This window comes from Quercus lobata, chromosome 8 (genome assembly GCF_001633185.2).
Source record: "Quercus lobata isolate SW786 chromosome 8, ValleyOak3.0 Primary Assembly, whole genome shotgun sequence".
Classification (NCBI taxonomy): Eukaryota; Viridiplantae; Streptophyta; class Magnoliopsida; order Fagales; family Fagaceae; genus Quercus; species Quercus lobata.
In genome coordinates, this window is record NC_044911.1 from 11,289,483 (window position 1) to 11,307,146 (window position 17,664).

Below are 17,664 nucleotides of genomic sequence, written 5' to 3' on the forward strand. Positions count from 1 at the left end.
TTTGAACTTTCAATAGCCTCCGAGCTTAGATCAAGGGTTAGTAGATCAAATACTTATCCATGTAATTTTCAATTTTTAGATTGTAACTAGGAAATAGAGCCATGTACTTTATCTTAGATTGTATCTAGGACCAAAGTCATGTAATTTTCCTATGATCAATGTAAATTCAATTTCAAATTAATAAAATAAGGAATTTTTCAATTATGGTTTTCTTATTTTTCTAATAATTAAATAAGTGACGACTCCATTGTAAAACCCTTAATCTAAAGGGGAAAATATTACTAGTCGAACCTCCATTTTGAGAGGCAATAACACGACTCCACCCATTCACGTGGGTTTGGCCCAACATCCTATAAAAACGGGCCAGGGATGCGGTCTCTCACAGGCGGGTGCGCGGCTAAGATTGGTGTGGCGACATGGAGGTTAGCACGGTGGAGATCAGCATAGAGATCGGTGTCGAAAGTGTCTTTTTTTTTTTTTTTTTTTTTTTTTTGTGTGGTTGTTGCGACCAGTGTCTATGTTTGACTGTTGTGTGGTTTTTAGGTTTGGTGGGGGCATGGTGGTCAGTTTCTTGTGGAGTTTTCTTGGTGGTTCTTGCTGTGGCCGCAGTGTTTGGTAGGTGTCCATCTAGATATGGGGTGGTGGGTTTTGATTTGGGTTTGATTAAGGTTTGATTCTGTCCGTTGATTCTCACCATGGTTGTGACTGGTGTTTGGTGGGTTTTTTAGTGGTGGCTTTGTGGGTTTTGTGGGTGGAGGTGGTGGTGGCTTTTATGGGTTTTGTTCACGGCGGTAGAGTGGGTTTTTTTTCACGGTGGTGGTGGTGGGTTTCTTGTGGCAAATGTGGTGGTGATGGATGGTTGAAAGAGAGAGTTAATGAGGAAAAGATAGTCAGAGTGATGGGGGAGATGAGAAAGAGAGATTAGATTACATTATTTTATTTGGTAGTATATATTATTTTAATGGATTAAATAGGAAAATAAAAGTTGGGATGTTAGGTGTGTTGTAAAATGGTATGGTATAATAGATAAAGTAACTTCTAAGATGGTAAAATAAAGTTTTTTGAATTAACCGGATGTGAATGCTCTAAACACGGAAAAAGAAATCGACACACGTATGCTTTGACCCTGTACCCCAACACGCTTTTTGATCAGCAAATTTGGACACTTTCACCTTCTTCTTCTCTCTTGATTTTTTTTTTTGTTAACCAAGCTTATTCCTCCCCTCTACCACCACCATTTCCTCTCCAGCAGAAGAGTCCTACGACTGCCACTTCCCCAACAACTTTTCCAGTCTTTCATCCTCCTATGATAGAACCAATCTGTAATTGCCGATGCTTTCTAGAATAGGACTTTGGGTAACAAATTGAACTTCCATTTGGGTAGGTAACACAGAGAGAGAGAAATATGGATCTATTTCTGTCGAAGATGATCACTCATTGGTTCAAGCATCATTACTTGGTAAAGCTTGAACTCGAAAGAATGAAAAGGAAATGGTCTTAACATAACAGAAAAAGAAGCCGTGAGTCTTACAACCAAACCCTGTTCAGAGATTGGTTGTGGGCCCCGTATGGTGTGGAAAGAGATATTGATTGTTCTCTCTAGCATTTTCTGCTCTAGAGGTAAATTTGATATTGGATTTTCCTTGTGTTTGGACTTTGGATTGAGGTTTTTTCAGGTGTGTCTTTGATTGTTTATGTTTACTATTGCTCTTTTTTGTTAACTGAGCTCATTCTCCACCTGTTGTCTCGAGTTGTGGTTGAATGATACAAGCTTGATAAATAGCTAATTTTTTAGCATGATGTGTTTGAAGATGAGATATAGATATATGAGATTTGAAGAGAGAAAAGAGAGGGGATGGCATAGAGAAATAGTTTGTGTGATTTTTTACAAAACTCTAAAGTTTTGATTATTTTTTTAATGTATTTTTTTGTTTTAAGGTGGTTTTTTTTTTTTTTTGGATAACGGTTTAAAGAGGTCTAACTGAGGGTATTTCACGCTGTTAGATAATAAAGTGATAAAGTCAAAATAAACCTAGCCACAAATGGGTTTATAGTTTACTATAATTTCTATAAAGTAATTAAAACAAAATATTTAAATGTAAACAAAATCAATCCAGAGATATTTAGCAGAAAATAAAAGTCAAGATTACTGTGATTTCCTTGACTATGTATATGAGGAAACCTGTATGGCATAAACACAACACAAGGAAAAAAAGGGGAAAAAATTCAATGTTGAAGAAAGAGAGATTGTTAATGACAAAGCCATGGAAAAAAAAAATGTGTTAGGTTCTAAAGTTTAGGATTTTATGTATTTAGAACTCTAATGTGTATTGTTGGCAAACCATGATCAAAACAATGTGTTTAGAAGTGTTTTAAGCTAGCTCAAAGTTTTATGTCAATGTAAAGTTGAAATCGAGTTAAAGCAGGAGGAATTGTGCCTTTCGGCCTGGCTCGATCGATCGAACGGCAGGCTCGACCGATCGAAATTCGGGCAGAATGCTTTTCTGCAAATTCGTCCAACTCAGCCCTATTTGTTTTAAAACGTTTTTAGAGTTTCTTATTTGTCCTAAGTATAAAAAGCAAATCATAGCCACGTTTTAGCGTTGCTCATATTTGCGGTTTGTATAAATCTCTTGTGAGATCTAGAGAAGTTTTTCTTTACACAAACTTAGGGTTTTCAAGGAGAAGATTTATCTACACCTTGATGATCAATTCATTTGCTACCATTGAAGCTTAAAGAAAACACAAGCGGGTGTGCTTGTAGCTGGTAGTGAATCCAAGAAAGAAGAAGTCCGTGGATTCGGAGCTTGTACGTGGTCGTGTCAGTAAGTTCTACTGGTTGGTAGCAATAAGAAGTCGAGCGTGGGGGCTTGTAAGTCTTATTGTATGAACTTCGATTTTTTCAAGATAGTGGATTCAAGTTTACCTTGAGGATAGCTAGGTCAAATCCTCCCCAGGTTTTTACCGGTTTGGTTTCCTGAGTGATCATATCATTGTCTTATTTATTTTTCACTACTTTGCATGATTTGATATTTTATATTGTGATAACCTATACTTGTTTAATTGGACTAAGTAACAACTTGGCTAGTTACCTAGGTTTAATCAATTGTGTGTGATCTTGTTTTGGCCATCCAAGATTGAAAATTCCTTGATTTTGATGCAAAATATGTTTAAAGTTTGAGATTTGAGGACAAATTGATTGAAAAACTTGTTTTTGGAAAATCTGGGTTGAATTCAAGTGTACGTTTTTGAAAAACTTTTATTCTCATACTCATGCATTTCATTCATGAAATATTGTGTTTTGAGGAGTTTCTACATTAAATTATTCTGTTTTTCAAAAAGTTGATTTTTCCATGCATCATTTATGTTTAGGATTCACATGTATTGCATTGATTTTTTTTGTATCCATCTTGTAGTTTTGCGGTCATACCTCTCATTGTTTTCACACAGAACATGCATACACTTTGCTACATTGGGTACTCAACTTGATCAAAAAATTGATTGATTAATTTTTGAGCTATGTACTTTCTAGTATATGCTTTTTTTATGTGTGAACTGTAGAAAATATTTTTCTTAAGAGATATGATGAATAATCAATGTGCAAATATTTTCTCTACTCATGCAACTGTTTATGGGTCACATAGTGCCATGTTTGAATTTTATTGAAAGAGAGAATATTTTTTCTTCATGTGTATCCTCAACTTAGTTTTTTTTTTAAACTTGGTTTGTGTCTTTTTCTTTATCCCCAACCCCTTTATTTTTCCCCAAAATTCTTTTTCCCAACACTTGTTTTGTGTTTCCTATTTTTATAGGGAGAGAAGCTTGTCTTTAACCCTTGTTGTTCATAGGAGGAGTTGTTGCTCTTCATAGGAGGAGTTGTCTCTATTTTCTCTTACTCTGTTGCGTATGTTTTCTATCTACCTTCTGATTAGGTAGACTTTGTCAATACGTGACAAAAAGGGGGAGATGAAATGTGAGAATATGTGGGAATCCTATTTGTTTTGTTTAGGGGGAGATAAAATAGTTTTTCAAAGGGGGAGAATATAAAAACTTTTTGATGTATCTAACTTAGGGGGAGAGTTAGAATTTATTTTTATTTTTTTATATTCTGTTTCATATTTTTGTTTACTTGTATTATTTCCACATATGCGGTTATGCATTTTGTTTAGTGTTTCAGGAAATATACAAGTTGATTCAATTGAGTTGTTGTCTACACTTGCAACTGATGGATAGTAGTTAGGATTGAATTTGGTTTATGAGCAGTATTTTGTAAAGGGCTTTTCATTTTGTAAACTTTGAGCTTCTAAGTTGTGTTTTGTCATGGATTGCCAAAGGGGGAGTTTGTTAGGTTCTAAAGTTTAGGATTTTAAGGATTTAGAACTCTAATGTGTATTGTTGGCAAACCATGATCAAAACAATGTGTTTAAAAGTGTTTTAAGCTAGCTCAAAGTTGTGTGTCAATGTAAAGTTAGAATCGAGTTAAAGCAAGAGGCATTGTGCCTTTCGGCCTGGCTCGATCGATCGAACGACAGGCTCGACCAATCGAAGCTCGAGCAGAATGCTTTTTTGCAGATTCATTCAACTCAGCCCTATTTGTTTTAAAATGTTTTTAGGATTTCTTATTTGTCCTAAGTATAAAAGGCAAACCCTAGCCACGTTTTAGTGTTGCTCATATTTGCGGTTTGTGTAAATCTCTTGTGAGATCTAGATGAGCTTTCCTTTAAACAAACTTAGGGTTTTCAATGAGAAGATTTATCTACACCTTGATGATCAATTCAGTTACTGCCATTGAAACTTAAAGAAAACACAAGCGGGTGTGCTTGTAACTGGTGGTGAATCCAAGAAAGAAGAAGTCCGTGGATTCGGAGCTTGCACGTGGTCGTATCAGTAAGTTCTACTGGTTGGTAGCAATAAGAAGTCGAGCGTGGGGGCTTGTAAGTCTTATTGTATGAATTTCGATTCTTTCAAGATAGTGGATTCAAGTTTACCTTGAGGATAGCTAGGTCAAATCCTCCCCAGGTTTTTACCGGTTTGGTTTCCTGGGTGATCATATCATTGTCTTATTTATTTTCCACTGCTTTGCATGATTTGATCTTTTATATTGTGATAACCTAGACTTGTTTAATTGAACTAAGTAACAACTTGGCTAATTACCTAGGTTTAATCAATTGGTTAAGGGGTCTAAAAACCATCAAAATGGTTTTCATTATCAGGTTCCATTTGTTGATGATTCTAAAGAAAAGATGATGGCTCCATTCGTAGATGCCTTGATGGCATAAACAAAACCCAGGAGGATAATGGTTGTATGCAATTTTTTTTTTTAATTTTCTTTTTTTTTTGATATGTTGCATCACACTATTTATTTGAATTTTATTTGTTGAAGTTGTTACGTAGATTAAAGAATAACTATTTGTTAAGGATTTTTTTTAAGGAATAATTTTTTTAAATAATAATTATTGATAAGAAGAAAAAAATGATTCTTTGTAATAAAAATGCAACTATACAAGGGTTGGTTATTCACAAAGTATAATTATTCTTATCTCACTAGAGGTTCTATTATACCAAACGGTGCTAACTGTGTTTACAAAGAGCTTCCTTAACCTCTCAGCTATCCTCGTTTCCTCACAATATATAATAAACGGTAGTGTAGGGAAGCAAAAGATAATAACTTGATAATTATTAAGATAAACTTTACGTACCCACCCCCACTAATATGGCACAATAATTATAATCTCCCACAGAAATATACCAACAGTAAATTCCATAATCATTATAAACATAGTGCTACATTATTAAATAAGAAACCAGCGGCTTATCCAAAAAAAAAAAAAAAAAACAAAGATTTTCCTTTTATCTTCAATATAAATGGGCCCTATATATATTAGAACATCAACAGACTTGGATCGTATTCAAGTCCTTTATTTTATTTATTTATTTATTTATCTTTTGATGGACAAGTCCTTTATTCTTTATGCAGATACTTATTTTGTCACCCCATTTATATTGGTATTGGGTCTAGAAGCACTGATGCAATATTGTCTTTCATCTCTTTTCCAACATGCGTGTAGTTATCCCCTTCCTTGTAAATGACATCTACTACTCGTGTAAGATTAAGAACACACATAAGTAGAGGCATGGGAACAACAGTAGGTCTTATACACTCCTCATTAATGTCCTTCCATGCATTAGCAACTTGCCTGTTGAATTCTTCATGGACTACTTGCTTTGAGACACCATGTTGCTTCATGTAGCATTCGACTGCTGAGGGAGCATGCCCTCTCTCTTGCTCAAACTACATACAAAGTTTTTCAAAAGGGTAAGTAGAAAGTTGGAAACACATATGAAATAGACCTCTCACACTAGCTTGTGAAACTTGATAAGATTTTTTGATCACATACCTTATGTGACTTCATGTCATCCATGAGTCTACAAATTATGGATGAAGCTGTAATAATCTTAGGGTTGCTGAAGATCCAATCAAATGCCTCTTTTGTAACGATGTTACCCATGCCAAGGAAAGAGATAGCTGTGAGCATAGGGTAACCAGAGCTTTTAAGTGCAACATGCATATACTCCTCCATTGTTGGGATGTAATTTTGGTAGAACCATTTGGCTTCATCAAAGTAGGCCCGAACCAAACATTTCATCTAAGGTTTAAACAACATGAATGAAATAAGTACATAGCATGAAAAAGTAGACAAAAAAACATGAAAAGTTAAGTTACTTGACGCTTACAGCATATTTTGCATAATAGCTAACACGGTGTGATCTTTCTTTCTTGGCCAACTCATTTTCAATTTCTTCGAATACATCAAAGAGTGCACGACAGCATATTTGCATGTATTCTGGAAGTTGATCTATGCAGCTAATATCCCACCTGAAAATATCATGTTCCAATTACAAAAGTTAGATTGACATTATACATTGTAGTCTTAACATATATATTAATTAATTCAATTTATGAACCTCTCAATTGCTTCTGTGAAGGGTTCGAGTTCTTCAAGTGTGCCATAAGCATCATATATATCGTCTAGAATAGATGTCATGGAAATAACTTTGGATAATATTTTTCTTCCAAGTGAATATTGGGGCTCAAAGTAGACCGAGACCATCCAAAAGTAGCATTCAACAATCCTATCTCTTGCAAAAGGTAGCTTCGTTGCAAAATCTAAATCTTTCCACCACCTACAATTTGAATATAACAATTAATATTAATTGATTGTAAGTAACCAAATATTTATAGCAAAATGCTAGGGTTGCTACAAATTTTACTACAAAAAACTAATGAATTGTTGTATCAAGAATATGATTACTACTATATACCACTTCAACAATCTAATAAATGAATTTTGAATTAATATTTTGGGTAAATTACGGTGTTTTGGTCGAAATTTAAGTTGCTTACCTGTACTTTGAATTTGTCACTTTACCCACTTGAGGTTAGTTCAGTTAGATTTTCTTAACCACTTCTTTTAAAAACATGGCTAAATATGTGATTTTGCTTCACTTTTATGTTTCTTTCCTCCAAAACCACAAAAAACATAATAATTAAAAAAAAAATCTAGTGGAACACTTACATCATGGGATTTCAAAACACATGTAGACAACTTAAATTTTGGTCAAACCTCAGGTGAGTAAAGTGTCAAATTTTAAACCACAAGTAGGTAACTTAAATTTCAACTAAACTACAAGTAGGTAAATTGTAATTTGACCTTCTTTTTTTTTTTTTTAAATAATTTGTAACACGTTATTTTGCAAGGTTTATATGGTAAAATCTGTAGTATTCTCTTCATTATTTCGAAAAATATTCATACTTTGTCTTTTTGGATCATGGTTTTAGAACTAATTACCTTGTGATATAACTAAGTTCCTCTTTGTGCAATGACTGCACTAGATTGAAATCTAATATTGAAAGCTTGAGCAAAACTTTGTTATGTGAAGCATCTTGTTCATAGAAAGAAATATATTTCCGAGCCTCTAGCCGTGGTATGCCCTTGTGCAAGGGCTGCTTTAGGGCACAAGTTATTTGTGCTGCCAACGGATTGCCTATAAGGGATGCTATGGACTTAAGGTGAGTGGTAGTGAACTCAAGGGCTTCATCAAGAATGTCTTCTCCATGCATCCTCAGATGTGTAGCTTCATAGAAGGCTAGCATGCCTTCAACGTTATTGGTCAAGCTTTCCTTGAATTGACCATCTTCGTCTTTGAACTTTTTGAAAACATCTATTTAACAAAAACCAAGCTTGTTTTATTAAAAAAAAAAAAAAAAAAAATTGTCTTTAACTTGCTATTACATGACGAAATTAATCATACACGGGTCTTACCACATGAAACCTTAAATCCTTCTTGGCGTAGCAGTCGAAAACTGAGGGAAACTTTGTAGAGATCATCAACATCAATTTTGTCATTAAAAGTCATGTATATATGTTCTAGAGCTTCTTGGATTTCTCTTTCAAAGTGGTAAGCGACGCCAAGGTGTTGGAGTGCATCAATTAAACCCAGCTGTTGTGAAAGATGACCTGTGGCAAAAAGCTCATTTCTCACCTCATCTTTCAGCTCTTCAACTTCACATACTTTACGGAAATGAATATCCTACACCATGAGTTGCATGAACAAATAATTATATTGTAACAAAAAATGCTAAAAATATTATAAATTTTACTACGTAATTTTCATAAACTAGGGTAGCAAATAATCTTGTTACCTTGTCTACAGAAGTATTGCTGATGAAACGGTCACCCCAAATGCTTGGATGGAAATTTGCTGTCCGGCGAACAACCTCTGATTTGGCATTTTGGGATGGAGCCCCTGAGACTTGGATAGACATATTTTTTCTATGTTCAAGGAGGAGTCTAAGTTTTGAATGGTATGATGGGATTTGTTGTCTATGAACTTTTTGAGCGCGATGTAGAAACCCTTCAAGGCCACGGTATTTATAAGCAATGGAGAGAAAGGTAGGTGAGTGAGCTTTATGAAATAGATTAGAAAAGTCAGTAAAGTACAATTTTTTTATGCATATTTTAGTTTGATGAAACATATGTCATTAGAATTATCATTTAAATATAATATTTTGATGCACACTTAACCTTAAGTGTAATGAAACATGTAATTAGAATATATAACCATTTGAGTACAACTTTTTGACTAACAGCTAAATATGTTGAACGTGCATATGTCTCAATTGAATAGAGATAATGGACATTGCGCATATTCTATATGCCATAATTCACTTTGTGGAAAAGATGGGGAGGGTGGTAGCCGTATTGATAAGACCCAGAAATTCATTTTTTTGTCTATTCACATTGCGCATATTCTATATGCCTGCATGAGGGATGAAGCTTTCTATTTTTTTTTTTTTTCCTTTTTTTGGTTAAAAGGAAAATTCATTCAACTAAATAAGAAACGCAGCAACATCATCAGAGCTAGGACATAGCCTAACATGGTACAGACCATACAAATCCGAAAGATAACAGTCACGCAAACAGGGAGGGGGGTACTGTAATACATTATATCAGCATCAAGCTCTTTGTTTCCTACTCTAGCAAGACCATCAGCACAACGGTTTGTTTCCCGGCATCACTTTAACTTGCGGAACTTGGGAAATTAGAAGCCTGCAGTCAGCCACCATAGCAGAGTTTACAGCGTTAGAGTTACTAGAATTAGTCATCAATTCAGCAATAATTTTAGCATCCAACTCAATTTTTTGGGCATTGATTTGAAGGTTTTGACAGATGATCGGACCATCCCTTAAGGCCCAAAGTTCAGCTTGGAAACTCATGCCATAATAAACTCGTGCATGAGGCCAAACTCGTGCTTTCTATGACATTAAATAAACTCGTGCTTTCTGTGAAATTAAACTAACTCGTGCATAAGGCCACGTACTGGGAAGGGTGTTAGTTTTTCTTCAGGACAAAACAAGATTGTCAAACTTTGTCTCCTTCGGCAGCAAAATATGAATCTATGTATAAACTATACTCCTCTCTTTTGGCTCCTTTTTTATATACTATTCACTTACTGTATACCTCGTACTAATAAGACCACTTTTTTTTTCTCCAAAAAAAAATAATAATAATAATAATAATGAGACTGATCAAAAGGACACTTGACACAGAATAAAAATGACAAAGAAATAACTTAAATGTAAATCAAACATCATTATAACTTAATGTAAATCCTTAGTTTTGGTCAACTTTTTTTTTTTTCGTTTGCCGTACATGTGCATTAATTGTCTGCCAGGGTGTATTCCCGTTCCATTACGTGAGCTGCGTAGAAGTCTCACCACGCGAGTTTTCTGATCTTTCTATCCCGAGTGTAAAAGGACCTTCATTCCAGAAGGAAAAATATTTCTTGTGCTTGGTTCTTCCAGAACAGACAATTGGGAAATTGCTATAGCCCATCTTGATGATTCTTGACCCATTCAACATGATGATTCTCTGCACCTGATCGAATAATATTAAACGCTATATCTAAAACTCATCAATCCTACACATTATTTCAAACGTTATTGAATGGTCAGTGCATCGGCATCAGTGTACATAAGACAGCAGCCATGCATGCGAGGAAGCTTCACTTTTATATATATATATATATATATATATATATTGTTAGGTTTTATAGCTTTAGATTGAAATATTTAAAATCACTTTTGCATTGTCTTAGCAAACCGAGAACAAAACATGCCTAAACTAGGTTTTTAGGCAATGCTTAAAAGTAATTGTTTCAAGGTTTAAGTCCAGCTGATTACAGAAAAAGGGAGTGTGGTTCTACCTTGCTCGACCGATCGAAAATCGTAGGTCTAGTTTTTCTATAGAATTTTAAATAAGCCCAAGCTCGCGAAAACGTTTTAGGTTTCATTTAAACTTCTCCACATATAAAAGGAAAACCCTAGCAACATTTTGAAGATTTTTGAGAGACTTTGGAGGTGCTCTTGTGAGATTTAAAAGATATTGTCCCTTCCTCTTTCAAAGTCACTGTCGGAAATTATTCTTATATCATTAGTTTTAGTAGATCTAAAGTTGCTGCTACAAGATCAACAATTGCTGACAATCTAAACCTTCAAGGGTGGTCTTGGAGTTACAAACAGGAGAGTTTGTGTTGCTGAACATTTGAGTAGGATCTCAAAGTCACAAGCAAGGCGGCTTGTGTTGGTGTAAATCTGAGAAAAGAAGGAGTCTGTGGATTTGGAACTTGCATGTGGTCGTGTCAATAAGTTACTACATGAGATAGCAATAGATTTAAGGTTAAATCTGATTGTAAAAAGTTCAATTCTCTTATAGTGGATTTACTTTACCTTGAGGATAGTTAGGTTAAATTTTTCCTAGGTTTTTACCTTGAAACGGTTATTTTCATCGGTTTTCCTAAGTCATCATATTGTGGTGTTATTTACTTTTTCACATTTGTGCATAATATGATTTATGCTTGTTTAACCTAGATCTGAATAATAAATTTAAACAATCTCTTGGTTAATATATTAAGTTAAACAATCTGGTTTAAGGGGTCTAATCGAACAAACAAGTGGTATAGAGCAGCTTAGCTCTTGTTTTTAGGTTTCTAAACCTAGAGTGGATCTGTGACCCCTGTTGTCATGGATTCTTGTGTCACGCTTCTTGAAAGCAACTAGGATGAGAATTGAATCTATTTCATCTTGGACTATATGGCTTTTTAAATGTGCTATTCCTATCCTTGAATATTTACGTATAACTACTTCTTTCAATAATTATGTTTGTTATACTAGTTTAATTGCTTTAAAGGCATGTGATATTTCGATAGTGGTTGTTCTAGACCCATGACAAGTAAAAAAGCTTTGTTCAAGACTCTTTTTGAAGGAAAGATAGTACTGTCACCTTTGGAGATGGAAGCAAGTGTTAGGATCATTACTGTGTAGTGTAGTATTGTTGTGATAAACATTGTAATTCAATATTACTATATTGTGGTATGCTTTACTACTGTATGAGGCTTTTAAGTTGACCATAGTTAGTTAAGCTGGGTTAAGAGGATTGGGTGTGGTTAGTGGCAGTTAAGGGAAGCTATGGGTAGTTAGTTGGTTAGGGTGAGTGGCAGAGTCAGATAGACATAACTGATCTTGTATAAGAGAGGATGAGTGAGATTGTAACAGACTCAAGCAATTGATTGATGAATTAGTATCATTCTCCTCTACCTCAATCTCTCTTAACATCTCTACTCTTTATCTTCCTATTTCTCTCTATTCCTCTATTCCAGTACTCTTGTTTTGGAGGTGAAGCTAACCTCTATTCCAGGAGATGCGAACTATACAAGAAATTCACACAAGAACTCTGAATGAGATGAGTCAACAATTGAATATGGTGTTACAAAAATTAAGTTCTTTTGATCAAGGTTCATAGGGATTCCAGTCTTAAAGAAATGGTGAGAATATGAACCTTGTAAGGTTGAATTTATTCAACCATCTAATTGGCTTTATTCCGTGCCAAATTTGCTTGTAATTCAGCATTTAGTAATCCTGTATTTAGGTGGGTTTGATGTAAGGGTAGTGAGTGAGATAGAGTGAAGATTGCTCAAGAGTGTGCAAGAAAACAGAGACTCGCGGCTGGGACTCGCGGGTGACTCGCGGCTGCAAGCCGCCAGACGCAGTACACGTGCCAAGTATGTTGGAAGGTGAACAGTTATGCAAGCTGGAGCACTACAGGACAAAACAGGACAACTAGCCATACGGTTATCTCGCGACTGGATCTCGCGACTTAGTCAAGCCGCGAGGTCAAGCCGCGAGCCACCCCTGTTTTGTAAATCCTGACGTTTCACATTCCTCTCCCACTCCAATATAAATACCCCTTTTACCCACGATTGTGAGAGAGGTTCCAGAGAGAATTTTGAGAGAGAAACCCTAAAGAAAAACAAGATTGATTCACCCACAATCTAAACCTTAGAGTCTCTTCAAATTCCTCAACTCTCTTCCTCTCCATTGTCAAATCCTTGAGAGGCATTATACCAAACCTGATTCTCACCATTATCATTACTGTGAGAGAGCTGTTTGGATTTCTGGGAAGCAGTTAGGAAGGAACCAATCTTCATTGGTTGATGCTACAGTCTAGTATCGTAATCCGGGAAGTTAGAAAAGAAAAAGGTTCGGCGCAACCTCGTTGGAGCAAGAAGTTTGGAGGGCTTAGGTGCACTGGGTAGATTAGGCTTGGAGGGTCTATTGCTGTCCATGTATCCCAACTGTATTTTCTAGTGGATTGTTTACCGCTTGGAGGGCGGCGGAGAGGTTTTACGCCGAGGGCTTCGGTTTCCTCTTCGATAACACATCGCGTGTTGTCTTTGTGTTTGCATCTTCCTTCCTCTCTATCTTTGCCTTTTTATTATCTGTTGTGGATTGTGTTTTGTTATGGCTTAGATAGTTTTTAACCAATTCCATATTAAAGCTTATGTTAAGTTTCCGCACACTTGTTGTTTGACATATTGCTTGAATTGGTTAAGTTGTATTTTGGGGGTCTAAACGTTCAAGGGTGTTTATACAAGTTTTTGAACTTTCAATTGGTATCAGAGCGGGTACACTTGTTGTGGTTTTATTACCTAAGTGTGATCCTAGACCCTTGTGTTGTGGTTGTTGTTTTGGAAAATACCATGCTGAATTGTAGCTTAAGTGTTTGTGAAAATGACTCTATGCATATGTCTGAAAGGTGTTTTACTAATGATCTCATAGAGTTGTTAAAAACTAAGAAACATGCTAGAGTATTTGTTCACATGCTAGAATATCTTGAAAATCAGAATCATGTCTTACACAGTAGCATATCTGAATCTAAATCATTGATTAAGAAATATAAAAGAAAGAATAGAATGTTGTGTGAGATGATTGAGAATCTGAAAATGAAAAATCAATTTGAAAGAGCATGAAAACTGATGATGAGTTTGTGTTTGAAGGTTAAGAATGTTTGTCACATGTGAACCTATTTGTGCATACCTCATTGAAGGTGTTTAATGCGTGTTTGTGGTATCTTGACAGTGGGTGTTCTCGCCATATGACAGGGGATAAGTCACTGTTTAAGACACTCAAAGATAAGGTTGGTGACTATGTGACCTTTGGTGATGGAAGTCATGCTCAAGTCCTAGGCAAAGGAACCATTGAGATACCTGGTTTGCCGCTGTTGAAAGATGTGCTGTACATAAAAGGACTGAAGGTGAATTTGCTGAGCATCACTCAAATTTGTGATGATGATTTCCTGGTACAATTCTCTAAGAAGGGATGCTTGATCATCAATGAAGAGGGGATTCAGGTTTTGGAGGGAAATCGGACTACAGATAACTGTTATGGAATAGTTCCCACGGCACCCATATCGTGTAGAAGTGCTCGTGTGGATATGTTGGAGCTGTGGCATCACAGATTTGGGCATGCCAACTTCAAACAAGTAGCAAAAGTCTCCAAACTTGAAGCAGTCGAGGGACTTCCTAAGTTTGGAAAAATGAAGAAGACCGTTTGTGGTGCGTGTCAAATGGGGAAGCAAACTAAGGCAAGTCATCACAAGGTGAATGTGATTACCACTTCTCGGTGATTGGAGTTACTTCATGTTGATCTAATGGGGCCTACCAGAACTGAAAGCCTAGGGGGGAAGAGATACATTATGGTCATTGTGGACGACTACTCAAGATACACTTAGGTTGAATTCCTTAGAGAAAAATCAGAAGCTTGTGAGAGGTTGGAGATTCTGTGCAAGAAACTACAAAACGAAAAAGGGATTCCGATTGCCAAAATTAGAAGTGATCATGGGAGGGAATTTGAGAATGCAAGATTCGAGTCCTTCTGTGAGAAGAATGGAATTAAAAGAGAATTTTCAGCTCCCAAAACTCCACAACAAAATGGAGTGGTAAAGAGAAAAAATCGTGTGATTTAGGAGATGGCAAGAGTCATGTTGCTTAACAAGCAAATACCTCAAAAATTTTGGGGAGAAGCTGTCAACACCTCGTGTCACATTGGCAATAGGATTTTCTTTCAAGTTGGTACAAAGAAGACTGCCTATGAAATATGGAATGAGAAGAAGCCTAAAGTGAAGTATTTCCGGGTGTTTGGAAGTAAATGCTATATCCTAAATGATCGGAAGAATCTTGGGAAGTTTGATGCGAGAAGTGATGAGGGTATTTTTCTTGGGTACTCTACTACAAGTCGAGTGTATAGAGTGTTTAACAAGAGAACAAAGACTGTGATGGAGTCCATAAATGTCAAGATTGATGATGCCTTACCTAAGGTGGAAATGATTGATGATGTAGAAGGGCCGAGCACCAAAGAGCCCAATGTTGAGGTAGAAGCTTTGGATATAGAAGGTGAAGAACCTATACCAGAAGTAGAATCGACTCCCATCAACCCAAGAATGGAAACGAGATCGATGTCTAGAACATCAAGTCCTCTTACTCCTCCGGAAGTTCATCCTCCTATCTCTCATAGTGATGAAGTTTCCACTTCAAAAAGGCCATCTTCAAGAGTTATCAAGAATCATCCGGAAAGTAACATCATAGGATCTCTTGATGACGGTCTTCGCCTCAGGAAAGGAAACATTTTGCTAGCCAATCATGTAACATATCACTGCTATCTTGCACACTTTGAACCAAAAAGGGTTGAAGAGGCTCTTTAAGATAAGAATTGGGTTGAGTCAATGCATGAAGAGTTGAATCAGTTTGTGAGGAATGATGTGTGGGAACTTGCTCCAAGGCCTGAGAATGTTCATGTTATAGGCACAAAATGGATTTTTAACAACAAAACTGATGAAGATGGAGAGATAATCCGAAACAAATCTCGGTTAGTAGCTCAAGGATACACTCAAGTAGAAGGAGTAGATTTTGATGAATCTTTCGCTCCGGTGGCAAGACTCGAATCCATTCGAATCCTCATGTCCATTGCGTGCACTTTGAATTTCAAACTTTATCAAATGGATGTAAAGTGCGCATTTCTGAATGGATATCTAAATGAAGAAGTATTTGTTGAGCAACCAAAAGGATTTGAGGATCCTCATTTTCCAGATCATGTATTAAGATTGAAGAAAGCCCTTTATGGCTTAAAACAAGCGCCTAGAGCGTGGTACGATCGTCTTACACATTATCTTCTAGATAGAGGTTTCAAAAGAGGATATGCAGACCGAACTCTGTTTGTCAAAAATGATGAAGATTATCTCCTTGTGGCACAAGTCTATGTTGATGACATAGTGTTTGGGGCAACCATCGAAGATCGTGCTACTGAATTTTCTGAGGAGATGAAGAAGGAGTTTAAGATGAGTATGGTGGGGGAACTCACATTTTTCTTAGGTCTTCAAGTCAAACAACAGAAGGAGGGTATATTTGTATCTCAAGAGAAGTATGCCAGAAACATTGTCAAGAAGTTTGGACTAGACTCCAAAAAGCATGCCTCCACTCCCATGAGCTCATCCACTAAACTGAATGTTGATTCGTCTGGAGTCGAAGTAAGTCCTACATTGTATAGGAGCATCATAGGGAGTTTGCTCTATCTTACAGCTAGTAGACTGGACATTGCTTTCAGTGTTGGCGTTTGTGCCAGGTACCAAGCTAATCCGAAGGAATCTCACCTGACTGCTGCTAAGCGAATCATTCGATATGTGAATGGTACTTCAAACTATGGTCTGTGGTATTCAAAAGACTCAAATGCTTGTCTTGCTGGATATTCAGATGCTGACTGGGTTGGCAGTGTAGACGATCGGAAAAGTACTTCAGGTGGTTGTTTCTACCTTGGTAACAATCTTGTCTCGTGGATGAGCAAGAAGCAGAATTTCGTGTCTCTATCTACTGCTGAAGCAGAATACATCGCTGCTGGAAGTTGCTGCACTCAGCTTCTTTGGATGAAGAAATTACTTCATGACTATGGAATTCCTCAAGAAACGATGTGTGTCTTTTGTGACAACACCAGTGCCATCAATCTTTCCAAGAATCCTGTCCAGCATTCAAAATCTAAACACATAGAGATACGTTACCATTTCATTCGGGATTTGGTAGAGGAAAGAGTTGTGTGTCTTGAGTTCATACACACCGACAATCAAAAGGCGGACATCTTCACCAAGCCTCTCGATGGTCCACGGTTTGAATCACTCCGTAAGACCATTGGTGTTGGTACAATTCCTTGACTCTCTTGTGTGTTGTGTGCTTCACATATTTATAATATGATAAGTTTGTTTGTGGTGGGGCACACACTTCTTTGTTAGTTCTTTGTGCAACATATTTATTGTTTGTTTGTCCATTTGTGAATACTGTTGCTTTTTTCTATGTTTGTTCAATCATTTTCTCCTTTTATGTCAAAAATCCAAAAATCACATAAAAAATTAGAAAATCAAAAAGCTTGATTGACATTGTTGAGTTTTTGTCTCAAAACTTGTTTTGCCTTGTACCTTTGTGCTAATGGCTTTGTGCATTTTCGAGCATTGCTTGTTTCTTTGCACTCATATCTCTGTGGGAGAAATCTTGAAATCTTTGTGATTGTTGTAAATAGATCTTCAAACTTGTCATGAATGATTAGTGAATGGTTTTGTTGATCTTGAGACATGCATAGACTTGTGTCTATATATCTTCCCACTCTTTATTTTTGTTTTGCTAAAAAGAGCTCACCAAATGTAAATCTCCAAATGAAAAGAGATATTGAGCTGCAAAAGTCTGTCGTACATTCTAGTATTTAACTAGGAAAAAGGGTAAGCGACC

General features: G+C 36.3%; 1 protein-coding gene across 1 annotated transcript; it reads right to left on the reverse strand.

The window, feature by feature from the left end:
* Positions 1–5,824: 5,824 nt before the first annotated feature.
* On the reverse strand, positions 5,825–8,881 carry LOC115957857 ((-)-germacrene D synthase-like). Its single transcript, XM_031076194.1, has 7 exons — positions 8,705–8,881; positions 8,325–8,592; positions 7,851–8,223; positions 6,967–7,185; positions 6,736–6,877; positions 6,399–6,647; positions 5,825–6,292 (listed from the first exon to the last, which is right to left on the reverse strand). The coding sequence occupies exons 1-7, from the start codon at positions 8,825–8,827 to the stop codon at positions 5,999–6,001; spliced, it is 1,668 nt and encodes a 555-aa protein (XP_030932054.1). The 5' UTR covers positions 8,828–8,881; the 3' UTR covers positions 5,825–5,998.
* Positions 8,882–17,664: the final 8,783 nt, after the last annotated feature.